Source organism: Zootoca vivipara, chromosome 12, assembly GCF_965207765.1.
Source record: "Zootoca vivipara chromosome 12, rZooViv2.hap1.1, whole genome shotgun sequence".
Classification (NCBI taxonomy): domain Eukaryota; kingdom Metazoa; phylum Chordata; class Lepidosauria; order Squamata; family Lacertidae; genus Zootoca; species Zootoca vivipara.
The window spans coordinates 49785050-49798766 of NC_142595.1; the positions used below are offsets into that span (position 1 = coordinate 49785050).

Sequence of the window (13717 nt, forward strand, 5' to 3'; positions counted from 1 at the left end):
CGTGCAGAGCGTGCTGGGAGCCGAGGGGCGGGGGAGCCAAGCGGCCTGCTGGGAGCTGTAGTCCCTCTGCCGGCGGGAGGGTCAAGATGGCGGCCACTGCTCTTCCAGAGCCGTTGCAGCAGCAGAGGGGAGAGGAGAATGGCTGCGGAAACAGTCCTAGTCCTGGGGTGAGGAGCCCAGGGGGGAGGCCTACAGATAGGAGAAAGGGGGAGGACATAATGGGGTGGGTGTTTAAACAGGGGAGGAGAAGGAGGCACCCTGGGGATAGAAAGAGTGAGTACTGTACATGGGATGGGATGGGAAGGGAGTAATTGGGAGTTGGGGTATAATAAGACACCCCCCAAAATAACAAATTTAGGCTGGAAGGGCCTAGTATGGTGCGGTGGTTAAGTGTTTTCTTTGTGGCGGGCGATAGGAGATGGGAGGGACCAGGGTTCAAATCCCCCCTCACTAGGTGGCCATTTTTATGTATGTATTTCATTGCAATTTTATGCCACATTTTCCTCCATGCAGCTCAAGGTCCGCCTCTCGGCCCGCCCTACCTCACAAGGCTCTTGTGGGGATTAAATGAAGAGGGGGTCAGGCAAATAAATCAAAATTGGGGGGGGGGGAGAGGCCACTGGTTACCGTCGGGGTGGAAGGATAATATGTATTTATTATGAGTGGCTCTTGAGCTCGAATATTGCATCCTAATTTCCCTCGGGGGCATCTGGTTGAGAACAGGATGCTGGACTACAGGTGAAACTCGGGAAATTAGAATATCGTCGAAAAGTGCATTTATTTCAGTAACGCAACTTATTATTTTTATTTTTATTTTTACAAATGTTTTCTTTTGGAAATTCTACAGTAATAAAACAAATAGTTACAATTATACAAAAATAAACAAAAATAAACATCGCTATTACGTTTCATTAATTACATTCCATTTATACCGGTAATTGACCCGCCTAACTACAAATAAAGGCTTGACATAACTTGCTTTGCATGTCATGCATCTATCTCATATATTGGTTTCCCCTTTTAAGTTGTGTTACTGAAATAAATGCACTTTTCAATGATATTCTAATTTTCCGAGTTTCACCTATAGATGGGCCACTGGCCTGATCCAGCATTCTCTCCTTATGTTCTTATGAATGTGGGTAGCCTTTGTTGGCTTGAACATTGGCCCTGCCGGCTGCTCACACAGTTTTCCTGTTCTGGAGTGAACCCTTTTTTGGTTTTCATCAGTACCCTCTCAACTGTTTTGTAAATCTTTTATGGTTGGATTTGGAGAAGATGCCCTCTTTTCTACTCTGTAACAAATCTTATTGATTGTGAATAGTGAAAGGAACTTATAATAAAATATTCTTGGTTGGCAACTAATCCACAATATGTAGCTTTGTGAGCAGAGACCACGAAAGAAGCATCTCCATCAAACACTAGATAGAGGGTGAGCGAACAGGTTAAGGCCTCGGTCCAGTATACCTGAAGGAGCGTCTCCTCCCCCATCGTTCTGCCCGGACACTGAGATCTAGCGCCGAGGGCCTTCTGGCGGTTCCCTCGCTACGAGAAGCCAAGTTACAGGGAACCAGGCAGAGGGCCTTCTCGGTAGTGGCACCCACCCTGTGGAATGCCCTCCCACCAGAGGTCAAAGAGAATAACAATTACCAGACCTTTAGAAGGCATCTCAAGGCAGCCCTGCTCAGAGAAGCCTTTAATGTTTGATGGATTTCTGTATTTTAATGTTTTGTTGGAAGCCGCCCAGAGTGGCTGGGGGAACCCGGCCAGATGGGCGGGGTATAAATAATAAATTATTATTATTATTATTATTATTATTATTATTAAGGCTCTACATAAATTGCTGTGTGTGTGTTTTGTTGGCAAATAAAATAAGCAAATTGTTTGTTGTTCATAGGAGTGAACATGACACCTGTTTCATGAAAATTCTAACACCGCCTCTATCACTTCTCAGCTGAGTTACCATTCTAGGTAACTGGTGCAATATTAACACACTTGACTGTCAATGATGTAAGCCGGGGATAAGAAGGAAATGGTAATGCAATAATAACAATAGCAACAACAATAATAATAACGATCCAGCTTTCTCCCCCAGACCTAGACTCAAGGCAGCTTACAAAAATTAAGACCACAAGGATAAAATATGAAAAGCTAGAAACAATGACAGTGTTTTAAAAGTAATTAAACTATAATAGAATCAAGACAATATTTTAAAGGTTCATTAAAATTCACATAGTAAAAACAGCACAGCACTATTAAAAGCTCTTTCCTTAAAAAACAGTTCCCCAAAAGCCTGTTGGAATAAAATGATCTTCACGTAGCAAAGAGGGAGCTGGTCCAAAATCCAAAAGAGGGAGCTCCAAAATCCGGAAGGAGCCTCTTATAGCAAAGGCCCTCTTATAGCTAATTTAAAAGCCCTGTGTAGATGAACCTCCACCACAGGGCATGAACAGATCCTGAGATATTAAAACACCACCACCACAAATTTGCATTCTAGAGCCTACCCAAGAAAGACTTCCCCAGGCATTGCCCATATGCCACCATGAGGACTAGAGGCTTGGTCTCTCTCTGGAAAGTGAAAAAGCAGGACATGGGAGTGGGAGGGAAAGGTACCCCCAATGCATTTCTTCCTATGAAGTATTAGGGAAAGATCCCTCTGGCCTGCGAAGACTAATCCTTTGAACGTTTCTGCCAGGACTCAGGTGAGGAAAAAGCTGACACGCCCTACCTACATGCCCGCCGGAAGCTGGAGAACCTCCTCAACAAGAGCATGCGCATCCGAATGACAGATGGGCGGACCCTCGTGGGCTGCTTCCTGTGCACGGACCGAGACTGCAATGTGATTCTTGGCTCCGCCCAGGAGTATCTCAAGCCCACAGGTTAGTGCTCACCTGGGGTCTCCACCGTCGTTCCACCATCTCTCTTTCTTTGTTTATTCATTTCCTGTTTAATGCTTTCCACATGTTTTTGCTTGTAAACGGATTGTGGCTATTGAGGAAAAACTGATGCAATAGCGGAGTGAAACAGAAAAAAAAGATTTAAGTACTAATAGCGAAGAATTAGGCTGGGGGCAAGAGAGGGTTGGTGGGGCTTAGCCGCTCTCCTGGCGAGACAGAATTTCAAGGGGGTTCTTGAAGGGGAGAGGGGCGTGTGCCTGGGGGATGGAAGCCCCTGTGTTCTTTGGAGGGAGCCTTTATAAGCGCCAGGGAGATGAGGACAGCCTTTGCCAACCTGGGGCCCTCCAGGCGCTTGGAACTACAACTCCCATCGGTGCCAGCCAGCACCTTGGGAGCTGCAGCCCCAAACCTCTGGAGGGCCCAAGGCTGGATTAGGAGCAGACGGGACCCTCCTTCTCACCCTCTCCCTCCTTTGCTCTGCAGACTCCTTCTCCGCCGGAGAGCCCAGAGTCTTGGGTCTGGCCATGGTTCCAGGACATCACATTGTCTCCATCGAGGTGGAGCTGGAGAGCCTGGCCTCCTTGCAGTACCTCCGATGCACCGGCAGAGGGCAGCAGGCCTCCAACGTTTGACCAAACTGAGGGGGTGGGGAATGCGGGGAAGGGACACAGGCCCCAGTTTGCTGCAGGGCAAGAGACGTTTCTCCTCCCTTCCCGGCTAGACCCCGGTTTTCCCTAGGCCGTTGCCAGGGAAGGAAGCTTTCCTGCCAAAGCTGGACTGGACCAGTGCATGCACCGTGGAACAGGACACGCCCCCTTCTCCAGGACTTGGAAAGGGGTGGACTTCATGTTTGCGTTTGTCAAATGTTTGCTAAATCTGGAAAAGAATCCCATTGCTGTTCTGAATTATTGTGGGTTTGTTTTCTTGTAACGCTTGGACGTTGGGTGGGCCATGTGAAGACCTTGGCTGCTACCTCTATGGCCTGCTGAATCCTGGGAAGTTTTGTTCGGTCATCCCCACTGATGATGATAGAATCGTAGAGTTGGAAGAGACCGCAAGGGCCATCCAGTCCAACCCCCTGCCAAGCAGGAAACACCATCAAAGCATTCTTGACATATGCCTGTCAAGCCTCTGCTGAAAGACCTCCAAAGAAGGAGACTCCACCACACTCCTTGGCAGCAAATTCCACTGCCAAACAGCTCTTACTGTCAGGAAGTTCTTCCTAATTAATGTTTAGGTGGAATCTTCTTTCTCTTCCAACTCTACAGTTCTCTGATTTGCAATGTGGGAGCAGGGGGAGAGAGCTTAAGCAGCACAGGAACAGATGCCCATCACGTATTTTCATCTCAACATGGAAAACTAGCAGAGGCTCCAATGAGATTTCAAAATACAGCGGTGCCTCGGCTTACGAATTTAATCTGTTCCGAAGGCACCTTCGTAGGTCGAAAAATCCGTAAGTCGAAAAGCGCCATTGGGAACGTGATTTCCCATAGGAATGCATTGGAAACGGAAAAATTCGTAAGTCGAAAAAACCCTATCTAAACCTGCCGCGGTTTCCGTTCGGATGTTGAGAAATTCGTAAGCGTGCAGCCATTTGCCCCTTTTGTAAGTTGCAAAATTCGGTTGTCAAGTCGTTCGTAAGTTGAGGTACCACTGCTTACCAGCTTACATACAGTGCCTAGGTATGGGGTTTCACCACCACCACTTTGAAAGCAAAAGCACAGAACTCACCAGTGTAGTGAACAGCAGGGGCAAAGCCCACCCCAAAATGGCAACAAATAGAACATTAAATTTTACAAAGAAGTCCCTAGGAAAAGTGCATTTCAGCTGCTATAAGCTCATTTTCAAGAGGGCTGTCGAATAATAGCAGCCATGGTTATTTCTTTGTTGTTGTTTTAAAAAAACACCATTTGAACAAGGGGAAAAAAGCCTTTTGTAACTTGCATGACTTATTTGCAAGATTCTGCCTTTGTTAGACGCCAGGGTGATAGAGCACTGAATCCACTAGCCCTTGGCAACTGAACTCTGCCTTCAGCTTCTGAAAATTTCTTGTATGTATTCTCCACCCCACACGCCGCCAATATTCTTTCAAACCATGAGGGCTAGAAACAGGAATAGCACCGTCGCTGCAGGCGGAGCTCAGCCGTCGAGACTGCATTCGTTTGTGGGGTGGACTGCAGAACCCGTTCTGCTGGCAACAGGGGCGTTGAATTTACCAGCTGGGTCTGAAAAGGTGCTATCTTGATCTCAGCGGCTGACACCAGTTCTCTGGGAAGAAGCAACAGGATTTGCTCCCAAGCTGACCTGTGCGGCTGTTCCATCAGCTGCAAAGCTGTGCAGGAAACAGTATCTATAGATAGACCGGGGTCTTGTCTTCTTTGGCTCCTCTTTGCTCCCACATCACAATGGGGAGCTTGTACACGCCAGCAGCCGTGTTATCTTATCCGAGGTTCCTTCCTCCCCCAGAACGCAGAGTTTCCATAAGAGACTCTTGGCGCCCAGGGCTGACTCCGCTCTTCCTTATCCTGTCCTGGAACAGGATATTCCCCTCTCCAGCCCCACGGCAAGAGTGATAACCTTTCTGCAGGTTGTCCATGTCCCTCTGGTAGCTGCGCAACAGGCGGAAGTTCAGCCAGGGCAGTTTTCCCAAGCTTCACTTGTTGGGATTTCTGTCTCGTGGCACAGGTGCTTCGGCAGAGAATCAGGTGTTTGTGACCAAGGTTATGCTGTCCTAGGGGTGTGCCTGTGCTCCTGGCAGCCTTTTCAACGAGCGAACACTCTTTGCAGCCATTATCCGTCAATAAGTTGCAATTGATGTCATTTCATGGAGGAGGAAAAGAAAAGCTGGGGAGGGGGGGGACCAGTTGTCCCAGAGTGACCATCTCAGCTGAACCCAGGTCACCATAATTCAAAGTCCACCATCCTGGTCTCAACTCCACGGAATGGTGGATGCTCGTGGGTTAAAACAGGCATGGGTGCGAATGCCCAATTTCAACCTTCATTCTATACGGAAGAAAGCTAGGGATCTTGTGGGCCTGCAACACCCGTCCTTCCTAACTGTTGGCCTTGCTGGCTCGAACTGTATGGCGTCTCAATGACACCCAGAGTGCCACCGGTTACTCCATCCCCGCTGAAACGGCCTAGGTGACCGGATGCCAATGTAAACATTGGCATCCGTCTGTCTCGAGAGAGAATGGAGAGCACCTCCAGGGGTGAAGACAAACTGCTTCACCAGCAGCACTGAAAGGACTTCCTTGGGCACAAGGCAGCGGAGGTTTAGGATCAGAGTTTCCCTTCTCCTAGATGAGCTACCTTCCCAGGTGGACGGGCCCCATCTGCTCCTCACTTCCCTCTACAGCAGGTACAGAAACCACCAGAGCCTGCCTTCACATGCAGAGGAAGTCCATAACTCCCTGAGGGTTGGAGATCCCTCGGCTCCCCTCACCTGGTTTAGCCAGCCAGTGGAAGCCGTTCCCAGGGTGTGGCGGCTGTTGCACGCTGACAGCTTCTAGGAGCCACAGGTGCATGGTGGGGACCAGAGGTGAACAGACCACCACAGAAGGAGGGGGACATGTCCCCCACCAGACGTACCCCTCCTCCCCTAACACCCCATACACCCAAAAGGTGGGGCACATTGGCTCCCAGTACGTTCCCGAGCACGATTCAAAGTGTTGGTGCTGACCTTTAAAGCCCTAAACGGCCTCGGTCCAGTATACCTGAAGGAGCGTCTCCTCCCCCATCGTTCTGCCCGGACACGGAGGTCCAGTGCCAAGGGCCTTCTGGCAGTTCCCTCGTTGCGAGAAGCCAAGTTACAGGGAACCAGGCAGAGGGCCTTCTCGGTAGTGGCACCCGCCCTGTGGAACGCCCTCCCATCAGATGTCAAAGAGAAAAACAGCTACCAGACTTTTAGAAGACATCTGAAGGCAGCCCTGTTCAGGGAAGCTTTTAATGTTCTGTTGGAAGCCGCCCAGAGTGGCTGGGGAAACACAGCCAGATGGGCGGGGTAGGAATAATAAATTATTATATAAATGCAATAAATATATAAAGTAGGAATGGGATCCTGGTTTCCTCCAGGTGTTTCTGGACTCCAAAATCCCATCCGGCCGAGCCTGCATGGCCAGCTATCAGGGTTGGTGATGGGAACAGGAGCCCAACATGGATATTGGCAGTGGTGGAGGAAAGGGGTGGGTAGATTTCAGGCCTGCAAGATTTACCTTGGGTATCTTTTTTGGGGGGGTGTGGAGTTTTTCGATGGGAGTCAGCTCCGTGTTTCACCTGCTGCACCATACGTGGGACAGTCTATGAATTTGCCCAATCCTCTTTCAAAGCCATCTAGGTTGGGGGGGGGCAGGGAATCTTTTCTCTAAACTAAAAAGTTTCCCCCCAGATGCCTGCTGTCTCTCATTTCAATTCACAACTTGCCGGAAGAAAAAAGTGGGCAAGTGGGGAAACAGGGCTGGTTTTTCTCTCCCGCTCTGTTGGTGAGAAAGGGGGGGGGGCTGAGCAAAACGGCGCTTGGCTACGCCTTGTGACTTAAGGCGCTGCAAACGCAAGCGTGATGGGAAGGTCCGTTTCTGCCGTGAGACGGTTCAAGTGCCTCTCCCTACACCTTGTGTACTGGGTGTGACTTCCCCGAAAGAAAAACGGCTCATGCAAACTGCTTTGTCTTTTCCAGTAAGCGACAACCCCATGTCTGAAAGCACGAATGTAGATTTAGCCATCAAGGAAGTTCAGCTGCAAATAATATCCTTGCCTAAATCTACATCATGAGCCTGGTTAGATGGAGGGGACGGAAATATGGCTATATCCCGAGCTCCTTCAGAACAAGTCATTTTCTATGAGTTGACGTACCCCTCCACACAGTGAATTTGTCCCCAGCCCCACCCACCATCCAAGTGCAAGGAAAGTTAGAGCCCACCCCAGCCATAATAATAGACACAACCACTCAAAGTTTTGTATCAAAGTTGTAGTCTGCATATTGACAAAACTGTACAAATGAGTTTCGCCCGAATAATTCCCGCCCGCAATAAATGTGTCGATTGAACAGCGTGCTTATATGTGACTTGGCAAGAGCTCAAGGTGGCTGTGGCTTTGTGTGTGAGAGAGAGAGGGGGGGGGAGAGGGCAGTAGGACCCCTAACCTTTCTGGAACTCGTATCCTGATACTGCTGCAAAAATTATTCCTGGGGACATCTACAGGCTTCCATCTTCACCCATTTGTCCAACCACAGAAATCCAAAGGCAAACATGTCCCAAGTAGCAGAGAGTTCCATGGGTTAAATAAACTACTTGCTAGAGCTGTTCTTGCCTCTTCCCACCCACCCCTTTGTGTAGGAGAACCCTTTCGTATATAGAAAGGGCTAATTCCTTATTTTTTTTAATGCAAAGTTTTGCTTGTGGAGCTCTCCCCGCTCTGTAGGAAACTCTGCAATGGGCCTTCAATTCCCCAGCAGCCCTGTTTGTGTGAACTGAAGGGCAGCTGAGGGAAGAAGTGAAACCGAGGACCTCTACTCCACCCCAACACACCATCGCAAAGTCCTTCAACTCCAGGGTGAATTGTCAGTTTTTCCTCGTCAGCAGCTGGAGAGATGAACCATGTTACAAATTCTCTGCGGGTGTGTTGGAAAGGGACCCCCAAGAGTGCCCTAGTCCACCCCGCTGCAATGCAGGAACGACAGCCTTGCCTCTGATGGGATTTTGCACCTCTCCATTTGCAACAGTCCTGTGCTCGGTGAGAGCCTGATGCCCCATTGCACATCTCACTGCAGCGACGTATCCCACTTTTGCTGCTGGGCTGAGACAAGCGCGTTCCCTCAAGCTTGTGTATCCGGATCTTGCTGTTGATGACCTGTGCCCTCCCCACCCAATCCCACCCACTCCCAGTCCCAAAAACCGCCCCCTCCCCCCTCAAACCCAGACTTTCTCCACTGGCTCGAAATCCTGGCTGCAGCAGCAGCCGGAGCTGTGGTAATGGGACGCAGGCAGGTTCTTGTAGACGGCCTTGCTGTAGGGGACAAGGCAGTAGCCCAGCTGGAGCCTGCGGGCCAGGCGGCAGTAGGCAGCCAGCGCCAAGACCAGGAGGGGCACCAGAAGGGTGAAGCCCACCACCAGGAGCGCCACAGAGGAAGCGTCGTTCAGGTGGGTCGTGCAGTAAGGCTCCTGGGTGTGTAAGAACTGCAGGGAGAGAGGGAGAGAAAGCACAGGTTAGGGGTCAGAGGCCATCAGAAGAAGCTTGCTGGAATCAGGGCTGTGGCCCATCTGGTCAGCAGCCTGTTCTCACAGTGGCTGACCGGATGCTTGTGGCGAAACTCTTCAGCGGGACCTGAAGGGCATTCTCTCCCTCCTGCGGTCCAGGGTGTGGGCATGCTTGATGGAGGAGGTCACAAACCTCCGTAGTTGCCAACCAAGGATGCTGTGATACAAGCAAAAGAGGGCATCTCTTCCAAATCTGACCATAAAAGCCAGGTGGGGCTGGAGGAATGGTGGTGAAAACAGGGGGGAAGGAAGTGGATTTACTACCCCATAAAACGAAGACACGAAGCAGTCGCGAAATTAAAAGACGCCTGCTTTTGGGGAGAAAAGCAATGACAAACCTAGACAGCATCTTAAAAAGCAGAGACATCACCTTGCCAGCAAAGGTCCGTATAGTTAGAGCTATGGTTTTCCCAGTAGTGGTGTATGGAAGTGAGAGCTGGACCATAAAGAAGGCTGATCGCCGAAGAATTGATGCTTTTGAATTATGGTGCTGGAGGAGACTCTTGAGAGTCCCATGGACTGCAAGAAGATCAAACCAATCCATTCTGAAGGAAATCAGCCCTGAGTGCTCACTGGAAGGACAGATCGTGAAGCTGAGGCTCCAATACTTTGGCCACCTCATGAGAAGAGAAGACTCCCTGGAAAAGACCCTGATGTTGGGAAAGATGGACGGCACAAGGAGAAGGGGATGACAGAGGACGAGATGGTTGGACAGTGTCCTCGAAGCCACCAACATGAGTTTGACCAAACTGCGGGAGGCAGTGGAAAACAGGAGTGCCTGGCGTGCTCTGGTCCATGGCGTCACGAAGAGTCGGACACGACTAAACAGCAGCAAAACGAAGACCCTGCATGAGCAAGCTGGGAGGGCCACTGTTCACACCAACCCATGCTGCCTACATTTGCAGGATCAGGCCAAAGGCCTGTCTCATCCAGCGTCCTGATCTCACAGTGGCCAACCAGATGCCCCCGAGAAGCCTGGAGGAGGATAGAGGGGGGCAGAGATGAGGGAAAGGGAGCTGGCTTCTTTCTGAACAACCAGCCCCCTCCCCAAATTTCAGGGTGGGCTACGGAGACCCACACATCCATGCCTGGAATGTGCATCTCAGCCCCCACAAGGTTATCAAAGGCCCTGACCCTGGCATCTGGTTTTTGTCACGGCAAACAGAGCGGGACGTCTGGACCCAGAGCCCCACTGAATCCTCGCCTCCCTCCCTATTGACCACTTCTTTCATTTGGGGTGGGGGGGGTGGATGCTGAGCTCACCAGCTGGAGGGTTAGACTGCTCTCCTGGTCACACTCGGGTCCCTGTGTGGGCCAGTTTGGGCATGCAAGCACCTCCTGGCCGAGGTGGGCAGCAGAGCGAGGTGGTAGAGTCCCGAGGTGGTAGAGGCTGGGCAAGCGAAGCAATCGAATTTATAAAAACACTTTGCAAGCCAAAAATGAGCTAAGCATGGCTGGCTGAGATCCTTTTTACACCGAGGTGCTAGATGTTTTTAATAGTGGAGTGTTTTAATTGAATTTCCTCTCCCCCCCTCCCCCCATGAAGGAACTTTTAAGCTGAATGTGTCTCCCAGCCCTTGGGCAGGCCACCCAATTTGAGGTAGGGCTGACTCTGCCCTGAGGGGGGCAAGGCAAGCACTTCGGGCAACTGGGTTATCAGGCTACCAACACACTATTAGCACGTTAAAGGGGCCCCTGACCATCAGGTCCAGTCGTGTCCGACTCTGGCGTTGCGGCGCTCATCTCGCTCTATAGGCCGAGGGAGCCAGTGTTTGTCCGCAGACAGCTTCCGGGTCATGTGGCCAGCATGACAAAGCTTCTTCTGGCGAACCAGAGCAGCGCACGGAAACCCCGTTTACCTTCCTGCCGGAGCGGTCCCCATTTATCTACTTGCACTTTGATGTGCTTTCGAACTGCTAGGTGGGCAGGAGCTGGGACCGAGCAACGGGAGCTCACCCCGTCGCGGGGATTCGAACCGCCGACCTTCTGATCAGCAAGCCCTAGGCTCAGTGGTTTAACCCACAGCGCCTCCTGGGTCCGTTATTCCCATCCAAATAATCCTGGGAAGGGAACTGTAGTTTATCTCTCGCAGAACTTCAATTCCCAGCACCCTTAGCAAACTAGTTCCCAGGAACCGTGTGTGTGTGTGTGTGTGTGTGTGTGTGTGTGTGTGTGTGTGTGTGTGTAAGTCCAAGTCCCTCGGGTTGCAAGATAAAGCGACTAAGCAAATTTAATAAATAATAGCAATGTGTTCTAAATGCACGGCGTGCCCATTTAGCTTCTGCCTCAAGGGAACTAGGGCGGCTTCGGGGACTACGAAACACCTTGGTGTGTGTGTGTGTGTGTGTGTTTTGTAAGTGAGGAGCGTGCGCTGCTCCCTCTCAGATGTGCCACACATATCTTGGGCAAAAAGGCAATCTCCAGGGCAAAAAAATAAAAATAAAAAAACCCTGCAGCGCTGGAAATGAGCAGAGCCACATGACACGTTCCAGGAGACTGGAAAGAGGATATCCCCCTGCAATCTCCCAAAGCCCACCACGAGAGAGGTTTAATCCAAAAGCATTCCAGTGTTGCCTCCCCCCCCCTAAATGCTCCCTTAGGGAAGACCACCCCGGAGCTCATGCATCTGCCAGGCCAGTCCTGGGGCGGGTGAAGGAAGCCTGGTCCCTGCCTCTGGAAAGGCAGACCAAATTCCAGGCCTTTTATCTTTTTACAAAGGGCAGATGCGTTTTATGTGCCATGCACATAGGCATGAAGGAGATCTTTCCTGAAATCTAGAAAAGATGTTGGCAAAGATCTTACAAATGTAAAAATGTGGAAACCCAGCAGGGATGGTTGGAAATGGAAGAGGGAATCTCTGCCCCGTAAGAGACCGGTTCCTAAATTCAGCTTGGCCACTCTGGCCCATTGAGCTCCATGGAGAAGGTGGAGCAGAGAGGCTTGTGCCTGTGACTGCGGGCAAGTCACCTCTCTCTCCGAGCCTCAGTATTCCCGATCTGTAAAATGGGTCCCTGCAGCAACACACAATCTAGAGTAAGGAAAGAAGTTAACCAACAGACTTTGGGCCAGTGGCAAGTCGGGGAAGAGAACTGAAGCAAAATGGGGAGAAGAGTTGACCACCAACTCTGGAAGCAGGCAGAGCAGAAGTGGGGAGGGGGGACGTGGAGCCCCCCAGACTGCTGGGCTCCAGGTCCCATCAGCTCCAGCTAGCAAGGACAGTTGGCAGTGGGTCTGTCAGCATTCAGGTGGAGCCTTTCTTGGAAAAAAAATTCTTAGCCAGGATAAAGAAGGTCAAGCCCCGTTCAGTTTTAGCACAATTCCTAACTGCAGGGAGGAGGGAAGGAAAGAGTATTCAGGATGCGGCAAACCTGCTTTGGAGCTGCAAAAAGTGTTGCTTTTTCCACCCGAGGTCACGCCGAGAACATTTTGCCAGGATTTCACAAGCCCAGGAGCTGGAAACACTGCGGAAGACTACAAGCCTTTGCAGTTAAGCCTATGCTCTGAAACTTTTAAGTTTGGAATGGAATTAAGAACAAAAGATTACAGATCTGGCCTGGAAGTCTCTCTCCCCTAGGTCTGGTTGGGGGGTTGTTTGGGATGTGCGCGAGGAAGAGTACCTGAGAGCTTGTGCAGAGGGCATAACACCCCCCCCCCTGCCGCTGCCACCCAATGCTCCAGGGCTGTGTTTGCCCATTGAAAAATACGGCCTGGAGTAAGCTACAACCCAAATTGTGTCCTGAGAAAGGCACCTCTGTCCAGACTGGCCTTCACCCCAACCCTGGAAAAAAGCCCCCACATCTACTACGCAAAGCCTCATTCTCTCACCCCCCCCCAGGCTATTATTTTGAAGAGTATTTTTTGGGGGGGTTACATAGTTTACACTCCAGTTCGGTCCTGCCAACGTCCTCATTTCCGACCCACAGCTCCCTGCCTGGTCCTGATTTGCAAAGGTCCCCAAAGGTGCTGTGGGATATCGGTGGGAGGGGGGGTGCCACAGTAAAACAAGGACCACCTACCTTGGAATGGCACAGGAACCCGAACCCCAGCAGCACCCCAGCCGGGAGCAGGATCAGCCCAAATATGACCCCCACGAAGAGGACGTTGAGGCTCCCGACCAGCAGGTTCTGGACGGTGACTAGCACGGCACATGCCCAGCAGTCCAGAGACCCCCGCAGCTCCAAGGCCCCCTCCCCGCCATAGGGAGGGGGCGGCAGCGGGGAGACCCCCGCCCCGCTCTCGTGCTCCAGGGACCCTGACACGGCTTTCTGCGAGCAAGTGTCCAGGCCCATCATCTCAGGCTGCGGGTCCCTAACTCTTGCAACGCCGTTCCAAGCAGAGACGCTCCTGCCTTGCCGCTCGACTCAACAAATTATTTTGCATCCTTTATAGGCGTCCCCCATCCATCTCCACCCCCTTTTCAGCTGCCAGGCCAGCCTCCACCTCTCCTGGATAACGTAGGAATGCAGACACACACACACACACACACACACACACACACACACACACAGGCAAGTGCCCATCAAGCACAAGCCACCACCAGCTCCCTCCACCCCAACCACCTCCCAAACT

At 51.1% G+C, this 13717-nt stretch overlaps 2 protein-coding genes across 3 annotated transcripts; one reads left to right on the forward strand and one right to left on the reverse strand.

Moving 5' to 3' along the window:
* The first annotated feature begins 68 nt into the window (after nt 1-68).
* NAA38 (N-alpha-acetyltransferase 38, NatC auxiliary subunit) lies at nt 69-3799 on the forward strand. 2 transcript variants are annotated; one of them, XM_035135630.2, is made up of 4 exons: nt 69-167; nt 1895-2032; nt 2693-2876; nt 3378-3799. In XM_035135630.2, exons 2-4 carry the CDS (start codon nt 2030-2032, stop codon nt 3524-3526), a joined length of 336 nt encoding a protein of 111 aa, XP_034991521.1. In that variant the 5' UTR covers nt 69-167; nt 1895-2029; the 3' UTR covers nt 3527-3799. The 2 variants fall into 2 exon arrangements, with proteins under 2 accessions (XP_034991521.1, XP_034991518.1); XM_035135627.3 differs by lacking the exon at nt 1895-2032.
* A 4046-nt stretch (nt 3800-7845) lies between these two features.
* Nucleotides 7846-13717, reverse strand: TMEM88 (transmembrane protein 88). The gene is made up of 2 exons (XM_035135815.3): nt 13165-13717; nt 7846-9067 (listed from the first exon to the last, which is right to left on the reverse strand). Exons 1-2 carry the CDS (start codon nt 13438-13440, stop codon nt 8801-8803), a joined length of 543 nt encoding a protein of 180 aa, XP_034991706.2. The 5' UTR covers nt 13441-13717; the 3' UTR covers nt 7846-8800.